General features: G+C 25.6%; 1 protein-coding gene across 1 annotated transcript; it reads right to left on the minus strand.

The window, feature by feature from the left end:
- Positions 1 to 6,663: 6,663 nt before the first annotated feature.
- LOC114121659 (uncharacterized) lies at positions 6,664 to 15,731 on the minus strand. The gene is made up of 3 exons (XM_027984084.2): positions 15,592 to 15,731; positions 8,197 to 8,306; positions 6,664 to 7,749 (listed from the first exon to the last, which is right to left on the minus strand). The coding sequence occupies exons 1-3, from the start codon at positions 15,592 to 15,594 to the stop codon at positions 6,831 to 6,833; spliced, it is 1,032 nt and encodes a 343-aa protein (XP_027839885.2). The 5' UTR covers positions 15,595 to 15,731; the 3' UTR covers positions 6,664 to 6,830.
- Positions 15,732 to 15,973: the final 242 nt, after the last annotated feature.

A 15,973-nucleotide genomic window follows, 5' to 3' on the forward strand; every position in this document is an offset into this window, starting at 1 on the left:
ATCAACTAGATCTAATTTTAAATTATAATTATGTCATACTATCATATGAATATTTTGTTTTAGTTCCTATAAGGTTACGATAACGATGCATAATCAACAAAACATGTGTTAACTTTTATTTCAATTTGTTTATTATTCATTTATTCTTTTCGGTTAAAAAAATTACTTTAAAAGGTTTGCTAGAATGCTAGAAATATTAACTATACATAAACTAACTTATTCTGTAGAATAAAATATTTTTAGAAAATTTCTTACAAACACTTTTAATTTTATAGAAACATAAAAATTCTTTGAACTTATAATTATACATTTGAAATTATTTAAATGTATACCTACAATAATTATACTTATATAAAAATATACATAAATCGAGAGACATCAGTCATCACTCTCTATAATAATAAAACATAAGTAATTTTTGAAAGTTTTAATATTGTACCGGGGATTCAGATCCCAACTTTCATGGTAATTCCCAGGAACGGAAACGGAAATATTGGCTGCAGTTAATTTTCAGTATATGCGCTAACGCCTAACATTGACCCAAAATAATATAATATAATATTTATATGTTCATCGACATTTTTTAAATGCTATTGTAATTATTACCATCTCAAGTAGTAGAAATATAAAATTTAATTTGTACCAAAATTTAGGTACTTAATAATTCTTTCGATTGTAGATTGTAAGTATATGTTTCGACAATACATTTTTGAGATAAGAGAAGCAAATTACATAAAATATTTTATTTTAGATGCTGTGTGATGTTGTTATTCCACTAACCGACTAACCAATTCACATATTTCAACAATATATCATTAATGACGTTTAACTTTTAAGCTAGGTACTTAATAATTTTAATATATAAAAAACATGACTGTGTAATAATATGTGTAATAATATTATAATAACTAAACATATAGGTAATAAATGTAATACTATGTAATAGCAAGATTACGACGTCAAACTTTGTAATGATTATCACTTACCAGATGAGATGTCGAGTAGTTGGAAATCTCGAAAAATTATTTTTGTCATTCGAATTCATCGAGTATCGACTTAATGAGAGTTGAAGTTGAGTGTGCACACGAATTAATAAAAAAAAAATAGCTCAAATAGCCATTAGCCATACGTATTTAATAATCGAATTTATAGATATTCATTTTAATACAAATTACAAACTCCCAGAATATTATTTTTACCTGGTAATAATACCTGGAAGTTCCAGGAGTGCCAACCCTAGATTTATCAAGTAAATAAAATTTTTATATTTTCTTGTTTTCTGCAGTTATTACCAATGACATTTTGTTATAATCGTACCAAATATTAAATGGCGACGTTTTTATGTTAAGTCACTATGTGTGGTATTGATTTCTATTTTCTTGTGACGAGCTGACAACTAACGATGGATGTTCCGTGTCATTTTTTCTTCACTAAAAACTGAGTGATGATTACTGGAAACAATGAAGGTAAATATGTCGTATTCTATATTTATTTCTACATCGCAATATTTGTATATTACTATAGTAGTATAATTTAGTTAGTAACTGAGTTAATACCAATCGAGTTATTATAGAACGATATTTCACATTTTAATCAATAATACCAAAAAACAGCCACTTATTTGTAGTTTAATGTAGGTATATTATTGACATGAATCGGTGAAATGTGGAAATCAAAAATATTTGATCAAGTCCATACTTTTCAATCCCACTATATTTTAATATGGTGTATACCTAATATTCCTATGTGTATGTTACATATATATATAATATAATATATGTACAATGTACATAATATGTAATATGTTTAATTATGATTAACTTTAAAATACTAAGTATTTTTTATCCGCGGAGAGTATAATTTTATATTTTAAAGGTTCATCTAATTTGCATAAGAATCACTGTCCCGAAAAAATTAGTTCATATGAACATTTTATAATTGTTATAATATGTGTAATACATTATATAATTTTAATTAATGTGTATATAATATATTTTAAATGTGCATCATTATAACAATTTTGATTTAATGTTGAATAATAAAATAAATACTTTATTAGGTTATTTGTATATGCATACCAAATTGCAATTTATTGTTAGCACAATTAAACCGAATAACGCTTAAGTAATAATAGCGGGTCTCATATGTATCTATACAGACAATTATAACACTCTAACTCATTAATTGTTTCCTGTTTCGTCCACTCTAAAATCTCAGGATATACCTGTGTATGTAATATGTATACATAATATAATTGATAGTAATAATTGTGTGACCGAGCGCTAGGAAATAGGATTATTATACATAATAAAATAGTTTATACTATAAACACTTATGTAATTAGGCCTTAGATATTATATAGAGCATTTTCACGATTATTATAGGTATTATTTCGAATTTTTAAAATAATTTCAAACCTAATTACATCAATTTTGTACTTGTACTTTAATACAATATTTAAACAAATAGATAGTCAATGCGTTAATTCGTGGGTATATCGTAGTAATATGTTATTAATTATTATATATTATGTTTTATTTTTGATTAGTAATTTTTAATTAATATTTGGCTTACCTACCACAATAATCTGATAGATACTAAACTAATATTATAATGGCTATGTACGCATTACGCATGCACATAAAATCGTATAGTTACGTATATAATAACAATTATATCACCAATTTTGAATACTCGTACGTATAGGTAACGATAAAATACAGAATATATAATTGATTAATATTTAATTTGGTAGAAGGTTTATACGCATAATATAATAAACTTTTTTACCAGTATTCTTTAAATATTATTATATACTCATAATGATGTACCTATAAATTATTGTTTTAGAAGACATATTAACTATTAAAAAAAAAATTACTGAAATATAATTAGTATAATAATTGTGATTTCTCAATTGAACATACATAAAACGAGTGAAGGAAAACCCGACCTTGAATTACGGTTTGATGTTTACAGTTGTTATAAATAGATTACAGATTTTGCATGATTATTTAATTTTTATCATTATTTCTTTTTATATATAAATTGTATTTGAAGAAGTACATAAAAAGTTGGAAAAATTAAATAATATTGTTATGACTTTCAATAGGTAAAAATTTCTTTAAATTATTTTTTTTAAAAAGTTGTAATTGCGGGAGAATTCAGTGAAATGTCATTTAACTTTTTTAGAATTTTAAGCTACTCGCCTCAGCGTTGAGGCGTATATAATAAAATTATTATATATGTATTTTAGTTATATAAATCCTACCTTAGACATTCTTATCTAAATTTGATTATTTAAGTTTTAAATGGTTTTACAACAGTTTTAACTGTTTTAAGTCACAATTATGGCGATTGCGTAACAAAAGTGAATAAGAGCAAATAACGATACCTATTGTTAATATCGTATTATTGCTACACAACAATATTGGAGTTTTGACTGCTCTTAGATTTGTTAACACTCATCGTTTTATGTAGATACATGACATCTGGTTTGCTTGCGTGTATCAGTGGTGATATCTTAGAAGAAAGATAAAAATTAAACTAGTAAAACAAATGAAATATTAATTGGGTGGGGAGGATGGAGGATATTTCCAAAAAAATTTCGACGTGGCAATATTTTAGAATGCATATTGTGGCTGTTGTTTTTCACCTTTAATTGAATATGGGTACTTAAATACTGGGTTCCCAATAAATAGACCGAACCGAACCTGATTTGAAACACCAGCAAAATGTAATAACAACATATATTATTTATTATTCATTATATAATGTATTGACTAAATTAGTATATCATTATTATCTATTTATTTTCCTCCCACGAACGGTTAAGTTTAGAGCCAGCATGATCTATAATCTATATGATGGTCGTGTTCAAAATACATAATATGTCGGCGTGTAGTGCCCACTCGGGTAAATTCCAAAGAACCAGCAAGGCCATAGGTGTGAGCGTTACAAATCCTACTGAAATTTGATTTCAATAATTAAGTAGTCGAATAATTCATAGTTGTTTCGAAATCGTTCACTGATCCAAAATGTGTTATGAGTTTTATGACGGTTAAATTGTATCAAAACTAATATTAATTTTTAAATAATTATCATATGATTTTAAATATTTTAAATTGTTAACATTTAGTTTTATTTTGTATTAAGAGGACGCCACAACCATATGTGTTGTCTCAGTCTTACATTATATACAACATAGTAAATTTTCGTTCAGCGCAATCAATTTTATACTGTTAGCTTTAATAATAGAGTAAGTTTACTTATTATCAAACTTAAAGTAATAATATTATCTAAGATATCTTATAGGCGTTTATTGAAGTAAGTTACGAGCATTTTAAAGTTTAAATATTTTACATAACTATAACTCATTTAAAAATTAAAATATCATTATAAGCCTATGAGATGTCCTAGATAATATTATTGAGTTTGTATTAATAAAATGTCATTAAAAAAAAAGGTTATGAACTTCGCACATCATATTATACCGGATACGTAACGATAACTGATATTCGTCAATGGCACATAAAATACCAACGCTTAATGCCATCTTAATAAAATTAAGAAGCAAAGCAAAGTAATCACTGATCATGTAAAATATTAAAAAACAGTAGAAAAATACAATTTTTCATGGGAACAGACGAACAGACAAACAAATATAATGTAAATTAGCAAATTTGCAGATTTGACTTTTTAATCTCTATTTCATTTAATTTTTTAACCAGCAACTATATTTTAATTATTAACATTATTATATCATACTTAATTTATTATTATTTTTAATATTTTTAATTAATTGACACTCTTTAAGTTTATCAAATATTATTATGATTAAAAAAAAAAAAAAGCAGAGTAAACAATCACACATTTTTTGGGAGACTACTCTCTAACCTCCACGTGATGACTCCTGGATAACTCTAATAGACTGAAAGGACTCTACTCAAAGAACTCAAAAGTATTTACGGGACTCAATTCAATGTTATCCGAGATTTTCAATCGATATTACATTTCAATGAAACAATATTACGTAGGTATTAATATATTGGATTAATTAATAACAAACAAGTTGCATTAGTTTACAAAAAAAAACCCTTATAGGATTGTTTAAAATATAATAATAATTAATAGGATAGATATAATATTCCGAAGTTAATTAAGTAGGAATTCGTTGTTTTGACATAAAATATTGTATGAAAGTGAAAATTAATAATATTTAATTTTACCATGTTATGAATGTTTTGATGGATATGTATATATAAGTTTTAAGAAGGTGATGATGGGTCGTTAAAATTATTAAATGCTATTAAAAAATTGTATACAGTACCCAAGTACCTAAAGCACATGTAAAAAATGTTATGCTTCAAATATTTTTATTTTTATTTTATATACTTATTGTTTATATAAATAATAATATACTAACAAATTGCAATTGTATTGGAGTTTTAAGTTGAAAATGTGTACACATTTTATAATATTGTTTATTCTAAATAATGAATACATACTTTTGAACTTTTATAAAGAAATTAAAACCACACATGTATGATTCTAAATTGGGCAATACATTATATTTTTCATCATATAGGTATAATAATTATATATTTATATTTTATACAAAAAGTTTTTAACCGGTTGGTTTAACGCCTCAAAATGTAGAGGACCAAAGCGTATATTATGTTGCCTATATAAAAAAACTCGTTTCTAACTATCATCACTTATTGACTATTTTACTTGTATATAAAGTACTTAAGTTATACTAAACATGAATATGGAATAATTGTTTTCTTTGCATTCGTCCAATCCGATTGCTAATTATTTCATTTTAATACATAATATTATTCTATATTAATACCTAATAGGTTTATATATTATTGACTGATGTTATTTAAATTATTTCTTATGATATTACATTATACATATTAGTCTGAACTTAAATACAATTGTAATATATGCTGTGTTGTGTAGTAACGTAATGCAAATTATAAATCATTGTAACGAAATTTATGTTTAAGTGTAGTTTTTTTTATGGAGTAACTAATTATTTTTAACTTAATTAAAATAAACTATAAACGACAAAACGTCAAAACCTAGAGGTAGAATATTCGAAAAACTATTAATCGATTAAATTTACAAACAAATCCGAAAGTTTCGAACTTTTAAATAATAATTAACAATATTGTTGTTAAAGATTTCAGAAATTAATGTTATTGATGGAAAATAAAAGAGTTTTGATTCAAAAATTAATTTTAATTCACATTAATTATGACTTGTGAGTAATACAAAGTCTAAAATAACACTTAAATGTTATTGATTTACATTAATTACTGATATTAAAAAAAAAGTAATGTTATTTGTAGCTTCCTACTTTTTGAATGAAAAGTAAAGTAACGTAATAAAAATAACGTTGGGTAACGCAAATTTAATTTAAATAAAAATATTTACTGTAACGAGTAACGTAATTTTATTACTTTACAAAAGTAATTTACCCTACACTACATGTATGTTAGTTTCATGTATTATGTACTATGTATTATACTTTGTATGATGTACCATACGTGCATGTAAAATATGTTGCTCATAACAAGCTCCATATTTCGTACAGCGTTTTTATTTTATACGAAAATAATAAATAAATATAAGCAATATACGCTAATAACGTCATAACGTTGTTATATAATATATTATATTAAAAAAAAAAAAATCAAATAACATATTAAGTAAAAAAATACTTAAACTAAAAAGAATTATTTACATTTGGTGGACATAAAAATACATTGACTTAGGGGTATACTTAATAAAGATTTACAGTGAATACGGTGAAATATAAATCATTTTTTATGGTAACCATAGCTATCACCGCTACCACCATAATTATTTTGTTGATCGTCGTATCCACCGCCATATTCATGGTGATCATGATGTTCATGGTGATCGTGATGTTCTTCTACCCAAACCTTTTCCCACACAGGTTTGTAGACTTTCTTCCAAGTGGGTACTTGAATCTCTTTCCAAGCTGGAACTTTGTTTTCTTTCCATTCGGTCTTATATTCGAGTTTTTTCTCAGTTACCCATTCTTCCTTCTTTTCTGTTCTCCAGATTTGTACTTTTTCTTCTTTCCATTCTTGTTTCTTTTCAGTTATCCATTCCTGTTTCTTTTCTGTCCTCCATATTTGTACTTTCTCTTCTTTCCATACTTGTTTCTTCTCTGTCACCCATTCTTGTTTTTTTTCAGTTTTCCATACCTTATTCCAAATTGGTTTCCATATGAGTTTTTTTTTCCACAAATCATGTGCAACATATTCCCATCCATTTTGGTCTTTGCCTAACTGTTTAGATCCAGGAACGTATTCTTTAACCCATTCCGGTACATAAGTTTTTTTCCAGTCAGGAACCTGAATCTCTTTCCACACAGGTACTTGAACTTCTTTCCACGCGGGAACTTGGACTACTTTCCAGTCAGGTACTTTAACTTCTTTCCACACTGGCACTTTAATTTCTTTCCAAACTGGAGTTTGTATAATTTTCCAATCTGGTACTTTTATTTCCTTCCAAACGGGAACTTTGATTTCTTTCCATACGGGGACTTTAATTTGTTCCCAAGTTTTTTTCCATACTTCTTGCTTGACAGTTTTCCATTCTTGTTTCCATTCCTCTTTCCAAGTTAATTTCTTTTTCCAAGAACCTTGTGGTTCTTCGTGATGATGAGGATCATAACCAACTACATCTGAACCATAACCACTGTCAGCGCTGAAATATAAATTAATTTAAATGTTTAAAATTTGTTGAATTTAAGTGTGCATTATTTCCTTAGTTTTAAAAGAATACTGATTTAGATAACCTTATTTATATGCCTAAAAACCATACCTTAATTGTTGTAGAGTAGTTTGATAAGGTGTGAGATATTTATATTAATGTATATAATTTTCACAGTTCACTTTTAAATGTGTGTTTTGTAGAATTATAATAAATATTTACATAGTCGTTAAGATATCATAGATTTGTATAATTTTTAATTTTAACAATGCATGGATTATCAACAAAAATATAAATGTATATACATATACCTTATACTAGTATCGTATTAGTGTAGTATAAGGTCTATGTGTAAATGTAATATTGATATATTATTTAAAAACATGGTTGTTTATAAGGTAATTTTTAAAGTGTTTAGATAGAATTTTTTTATTTACTTACTGCTTTTTTTGACGCTGAATTGGCTGTAATGACTTTTCTGGTGCTGGTGTTGGTAAACCAATTACAAGCGATACTAATGTAATCGCCACTATCAGTGATTTCATTAGCAACTGAAAAATGAAATATTTAATAGTTTATAGGTACCTACATTATACTATGTATGTACTTAATGCAATATTATTATCAATAAATTATAAACTTATTTACGGTTTGTATGAATTAAAGTAGTAGGGTTATTGCGTTGTGTAAGTAAAACTTTTTTCTTGAATTCGATTTAAATGATATACGTTACATAAAATATGCATCTATTACTTCCGTAGATGTAGTTTTTGTTTTCTATAGATAATAATGTTTTGTCTAGTAATAGATTGAGTCTTAGACTATTTAACTAATTGACTAAATATATGTTCGTTACTTCTTTTTTATTTATAATATTTTTTCATTTTTTTATTTAATTCACATATTTAATGGCGTGTTACAATATGGTACCAAGTTTAGAATTTATAAGATTTATAAGCTAATAAATAATATTTTGTTGAATTCATAAACACGAATTTTAAATTCTTCATTATAATTGATATGTCCAATTATCTGTGAGACTCTAAATTGTATTCAGGTAAAATTTCGATTTGTTCTGTTTTAGTCGCACGTATAAAATAAATATATTTAGACACAAAATAATAAAATACGTATGTAGTTGTAATTTGCATTTGAAAAAATTGACTTAAATATTACCTAACCTATAAGTAATCTAATAAATTGATCAATAGATTAATATTTGGATTAGTGATTGTTGTTGAGGCGATCATTGTACGATAGGTAGGTATGATGGTCAATTTGTAGCCTGTAAAGATTGTATTTTAAATTATGTTTAGTGGGTGTCATTTGTCAAGGACGAATTTTAAAATATGTTTCACCTTTTACAAATTGTTTTGAATTACTAAGTGTCCCAGAATAATTAAAATCCTATTTGTACAATGAAGTGTATGATAATATATTGATATAGTACATAGATTAATATTAACTGTAAGTTCTCTAGTTTTCTAATTAGGTATAATATGTTAGGTACTATGTAAATACAATATTGTGTGTTAATTTAACACATAATTTAGTATATAAGGTATTTTATATCTTTGTACAACAAAGATAATTATTAATCATTTTGTATAAATGTTTATAAAACTTATATAATTATTTAATAATGTGAGTACAGCAATAATAATATCATGTTAGTGTGACAACATTAATTTTTGTATAAAACATATTATCTTTAATATTTCGAATAATCTGTATAAATGACCATTAAAAAAAAAATCTATTCGTTTTAATCAGTGAGGTAGCTAGAGATTTTTTCTAGATATAGGTACCCGATGTTTTGATGAAAATATTAATATAATATAATCATATAGATTATAGACGACACATTCAATAAGATATAAAAATTATTAATATAATAATTCTTTTTGGAGAAAAGTGAGCAGGCCTTGGCTACACGCCAATGGTTTTAATAACTTAATTTAAAGAAAATACAAATATAAAAATTGGATGTTACAAATTGATGAACTAAATAAATTTCTTAACAATAAGGATCTCCTGGGAACCATGTATTCGTAATGATGTTACATAAATTATAAAATAACAAAACGTATGTTCTGAATTCTGCAGAGCAAGTCAAATATGATGTGTATAATCATGTTGTAATGTCACGAATATAAAATAGTATTATTTAAAATATAAGTTTAAATTCGATTTGATAAATTATACTAAAATAATATTTAATATTGAAGAGAAGAGCTTGGGTATATTACTTAAGGATTTACTTGTTGTGATTAACTGCAGGCCAATGAAATAAATTAAATATCAAATAATGGATATAAATAATTTGATAAAATAGTGTAAGTATACAGTTAAATAACATTACAAACCTTAAAAACATAATTTCTAAAACACATTAACTGTTTTTATTTTTGTTCTTACTATGACATAAAATATAATGAAATAAGTAATAACTATTTATAATTTATTTTAATTATATCCGTGCGTAACTTCTAATTAACGATCCCTTATCAATAAGCATCTTCAGTCTCATTGATTCCCATTAAATATAAAAGAATATACTTAGATGTGTAATTATTACAAAAGTAAAACTACGATATTATGCAAATCTATTTGTAGACAAATTATTTTTTAATGTATCGATTCTGGTGATATACATGTTGCATGTATATATTATACGTATATATAATATAGTACATTGATACCCGCTTAAAAAATACATACCTAATTATTATATAAATGAAAGTTTTTTTATGCGTATATCATATTATACCTAATAATATATTATAAAACTATAGTTGCTGTAATTCTATGTGTACGAGTGTCGAGTATATAGGTAAAAACTAAATGAGTACCTACTCTATTTTGACATACAATTACAAGATCTACAAGTAGTTAAAGTGGTCATGCGATATATGGTGAATATGTACGTAGTGGTATGAACAACGCGTATATGCTGAATAGTGGAGTGGCAAACACATAATATATTGAGTGAGATAAACACGATCAAATAGAATGGATAAGAACTGCGAAATACTATTATAAAGAAAAAAAAATAAAAAGATAAATTTAAATTTTGTAAGCGTAAAATACCTAGGTTTAATATGAAGAAATATTTGTACAAACAATATTAATAACTATATAAGGACCATGGGAATAATTTATTAAATGAATAAGATGCTTATTTTTATAGTGATGCTTTATGGCAACTATGAAGATGTGTATCAAAATTTGACGTCATGATATATAAACGGGATACGCTGTTATACAATACTAAGGAAATTTGATTTTAAAACAAAAACGTGTGAGCGCCTATAATAAAATAAGATTTATCGCGGGTGGATTCAACATTTAAATGCATACATAATACTGTCCATAATATTTCATTCTTAAGCCTGTTAAATATAAATCATTATGAATGTATCTGTCATTAATTTAGACTTATTTGTATTTTTCCAGGAAGTGCCTAACGACTAGTTTTTATCAGATTACGGTACCCGGTACACGCACCGTTTGTGTTTTAAAAAGTCAGAAATTTTACTTTCGTTTGTTCGTCTTGGGTAAAGAATAGTCAACGTGGTTGTACCATACACTAGTTATAACTATATTATTAAAATAATATTATGTAGGTACACACCGATAAACGCGTATAGTCATCATACACAGACCGTGTCATCTGAAAGACGTTAACGCTGGTACTGCAATGAGCAGCCGTGAGGTAAGCCAACTTGCCTACTAGGTATATTGTATTATAATAAATAATAATAATAACATTATACGGTTGTTCGCGATGCAGACTTTCTTTGGTTGTCATAAGGTTGTAGGACTTAAGCAGGAGTGAGAGAAAATAATACTTGACCGTAAATCGCGTTTTCGTTGCAGGGTGCACTTTGTTGGTCATCGTACTTTAAAAGACGAGCAGAAAGCGAATGTCAAATATCTATATACCATTATGTGTATATATATGCAGGCATATCATCGAATAATCGTGTGTTTGTTTCTGAACACGAAATTTTAGATTTTATTATTCAAAATATGATTTTCATTTACTATCAAACGCATTAACCCCTTCAACACTTTCACCGCGGTTGTATTTGATATAATGACGTATTAATATGGCCGGAAAACGCATTCATCGTTTACGATACTATATAATATAATTATAATATAATTTATATACATACACACAATATTGCTCATAATCGCGATCACTTTTGTTACAGGTAGTGTTTTTTAAATTTTATATTATTCTTATACAAGTAAAAGCTTAATAGTGGAATCACGAGCCATTCAATTGACCGTTCACGTAATGGTTTATCACTTTGTTTGTTGTATTATCGCGATCTCATAATACGTATAATACTATAATACTTATATTATATACATAATATAAAAGTCGAAATATTCGACCATTCGCATGTGATTCGGTTCTCCGCATTGTATTTGATAATAATTTCAATTCAATTGATAAAATAAGCATAACGAATGGTTTTGATGTAATTAAATCTGCAGAAGAAAGTCCATTGATATAGATCTAAAATGTACTATATAGGTACATATATTATTATATTAAGATAAAAAAAGTTAACAAATGCGTAGTATCAAATACCTACGTAGTATATAACTTACTAACTTATAATAACTTACGTTCATGAAATATGCCTGTGTTTAAATCATAATTCACAAACATTGTAATATAATAATAGTTTTAATATAGATACCTGTCCAAACCGTTACGAGTCAACTTAATAACCGTTCTATATACCTTTTTGGTAAGTGGTAATGCGTTAGATCACAACATAATATTTAAGTAAACTTATATTACGTTTTAATTTGAAAAATATACATTTATTTTATACTAGAACTGATTACTATTCTATAATAATAAATTATCGTGATTAAACATAATTCATGGATTTTTAACTGTGGATTACTGCCAAAGAAATATAGAATGGGTTGCCCAACGAGAAATTAAACATAAGTGGAACACGTTTTATTTGTAGCTAAGTAAGAAAAGATGATTGTTACGTAAAAAAAGACGCGTCAAATAAGGACATAATAAATAATGAAATACTTTAGTGTTACACATTATTATTATGATGTACGAGCATATGAGAATGACAACATTTTGCCAAACAAAGAATGCGTTTTCCCAAACCATTTTGAATATAATTTCCGTTTTTGGCATAAAAAAAAATGTATTAATTATTCGACATACTTTAATTTTTTTTTAGACTCAACATAACATAGCACAACATTAAAATACGTTGAATCTTTTGAATTATTTTTTATTAATGGGATACAATTTTACACATAATTTATACAACCAATTACAAAGTTACATAACCATTGTTCACATATGAATTGGGCACGAATTATATTATACAAAATAAACGATACAATATTTCATTGCCTAATAACGAAATTAGGTTTATAGATTCTGGTCAGGAAGCCTTTAATTTAATTTAAATAATAATTAAACCAATCAATTTCCATGAGTTACCGAATTAATACGATTGCTATTATATCTGCACGACGTGACTTCTTTCACAATAACATTATATATGGCATAACTAATGGCATTTATATTGTTTGCAATTGGAATCAATCATATATTATTAAAACGTATTATATAGTGAGGACTGAGAAGTGGTAAGTTATCATTATTAGAATGGCTGATAAAAGAACACATAAAATAGTAAAATTCTATAAACAAATACTAATAATTTTAATTTTAATTTAAATTAGTTAACATTATTATGTCAGAATAGTCATATAATATAGTACTGCAATATCTACAATTTCCTATCAATTATTGTATCTTTAACAAAATGATTTATATACCAATGGTAGTATTGTAGTATAGGAAAGTAAAACAACTATTTAACTTTCATTTAATGTTAGAAATGTCAATCATTTAATCTATTATCTATATTATTTCACAGTTTAAAATAATTTATTTTATGTAAATTACTTATAACTTTTTTCTGATTAAAATTCAAAGATCAATTTTAAAAACAAACTATTCTCACATAAAATTTTCCTATTCTATGCAGATCTATGTGGAGTCTAAATATGAGGAGCTACCAATCTTTCAAATCTACAAAAAAATCAATAATCGCAATCAATAACACGCTGTTTAATTACTACATGTGCATCATTCTTGGTCTCCAATCACACTTTACACCCATGTTAGCATGTAAATACGTACCAACATTTAACGCATCTATATAAACATTTTCGAATCTAATTAACCAATCGGTAAAACTTAATCGATAAAATAACTCGACATAAATAATATTTACGAAAATCCGCTAAGAAACTTAACTCAATAATAGTACAAATACATTTTAAAATAAAAATAAAATGATCTCCAGATTAGTTAATCATCTATTTTTAAAAAAGTACTACTTTTTAATCACTACTGGATGACTTTTTTTACTCTGTTTTATACCAAGCAAACTTAATACCATCTTTATTATAAAACTGTGCATCTAACAAAATAAATATTTACTTATTATTATGTAACATCGTAAAATATTACACAATTACAGCATTTTATTGATTACCTACCCATTCTTTTTTTCCCCTGAAATAGAATAATGAAACATATTTAAAGTATAACGTATTATTTAATTTAACTTCTTATAAATAAAGTATTAAAGTGCAATAAAATAAGTAACACTTTATTAAATTCTAAAGTAGATAAAAATATTTATTTTTTTTGTTAGTTTATGGAAAAGTGGTGATTTATTTTTCAATTTGTATCTCTTTATTAACTATGTTTTTTATGAAACCAAAAACTATCTACACGAAGTTCAAATTAATAGTTTCAATTAAATAACAAATTAATTTTTTTTTAATACACAAACATTAACAATGATCTTAAAAAATTTAAATAATTGAAAAACTATGACCATACAAATTAAATTATCATTTATTATAATATTGTTAATTATACACAATATTACAAACATCATTAAAATATATGAATAATCCAACGAACTGAGTTTTATAGGATTAAAATTAAATACATTAAAATGTACTAGGTATAGGTACAAATTAGTCACAGATATTTTAGTAGGTACCTAATATTTTATAATATGCGTCAACTAGTTGTTTTTAAAGAATCAATAGGAGTAACCTATAATGGATTGTATTGGATTGTTTTTTTCCGTTATATTTAAAAGTTATGTGTACATGTATTATATCACTCATTAAAATATATTTTATCATATACGATATACCTATATTTAATATATAAATATTATATAAATTACAACTAAAACTATATATTATCTGTCAAAGTATTAAACGTTTTTTTTTTTTTATATATAAAAACATATTATAATGGTTGTATTATAGTTGGAAGTTGCTTTTAGAATATATAGAAGAAATGTTTAATACTTTTAATTTAACCTCTTAAAAATAAATAAGTGAATGTATAATACCTACTTAAAAAAAATTGTAATTTTTAAATTCAATTTTATTGTTTTTATACAATACCTATTATAGTAGGTATTATAAATTTATATATCAAACATTAAGTACAGTCAATTAAAATTAGGTCAGTACAGTTAATATAGTCTTCACTCACTACTCATTAACAATACTTATTGCAAGTTAAAATACATTATAAGTTCCTAAAAGAAAAATATTATTATTTTTATAACTGAAATAGAGTAAAATAATTAAAATACCTAGATTAGTTGAGCTATTTAATATAAAAATCAATTTTAGACGGTATTTTTAGTTTAAAAATGTATCAATTATTAATTATTATAAAATAATATTGTTATGTGAATTGCAGGTTTATAAATCATATTAAGTTGAACTTACCATCTTGTATGATCGTGGCAACGAAGGCAAAACTGAATTTAAAAAAAAACTGCACCCGCCCAGTTGTGATTTTGCCCGACTATACTGCAGCAAGCCTAAACCGACAAAGAGCACTGTACCGAATTCACCGTAAGTCTTTGCTTTTTATATGTTTATAAACAAAATCAGTGGGGACCTATTACATATTATCGCATAGGCACTTACTTCGTATATATATATATATATCTTTCGGACATCATGGCGAAAGGTCTTCTCCCGGAGTCTGTCATCATCCAATGCCACCGCTACAGCAGCAACCTGACGACCGCGACCAAGCGCCAATATGTATGTTCGCGCACCAGTTACAATAGTGCATTACACCTTCGTTGAACCCTATTACGAC

Source organism: Aphis gossypii, chromosome 1, assembly GCF_020184175.1.
Source record: "Aphis gossypii isolate Hap1 chromosome 1, ASM2018417v2, whole genome shotgun sequence".
Lineage (NCBI taxonomy): Eukaryota > Metazoa > Arthropoda > Insecta > Hemiptera > Aphididae > Aphis > Aphis gossypii.

Excerpts from the sequence above, each read along its gene's own strand:
- LOC114121659 (XM_027984084.2), bottom strand. Across the intron at positions 7,750-8,196 it reads ATTCAGCGTCAAAAAAAGCA|CGCTGACAGTGGTTATGGTT; the intron begins GTAAGTAAATAA and ends TTTATATTTCAG.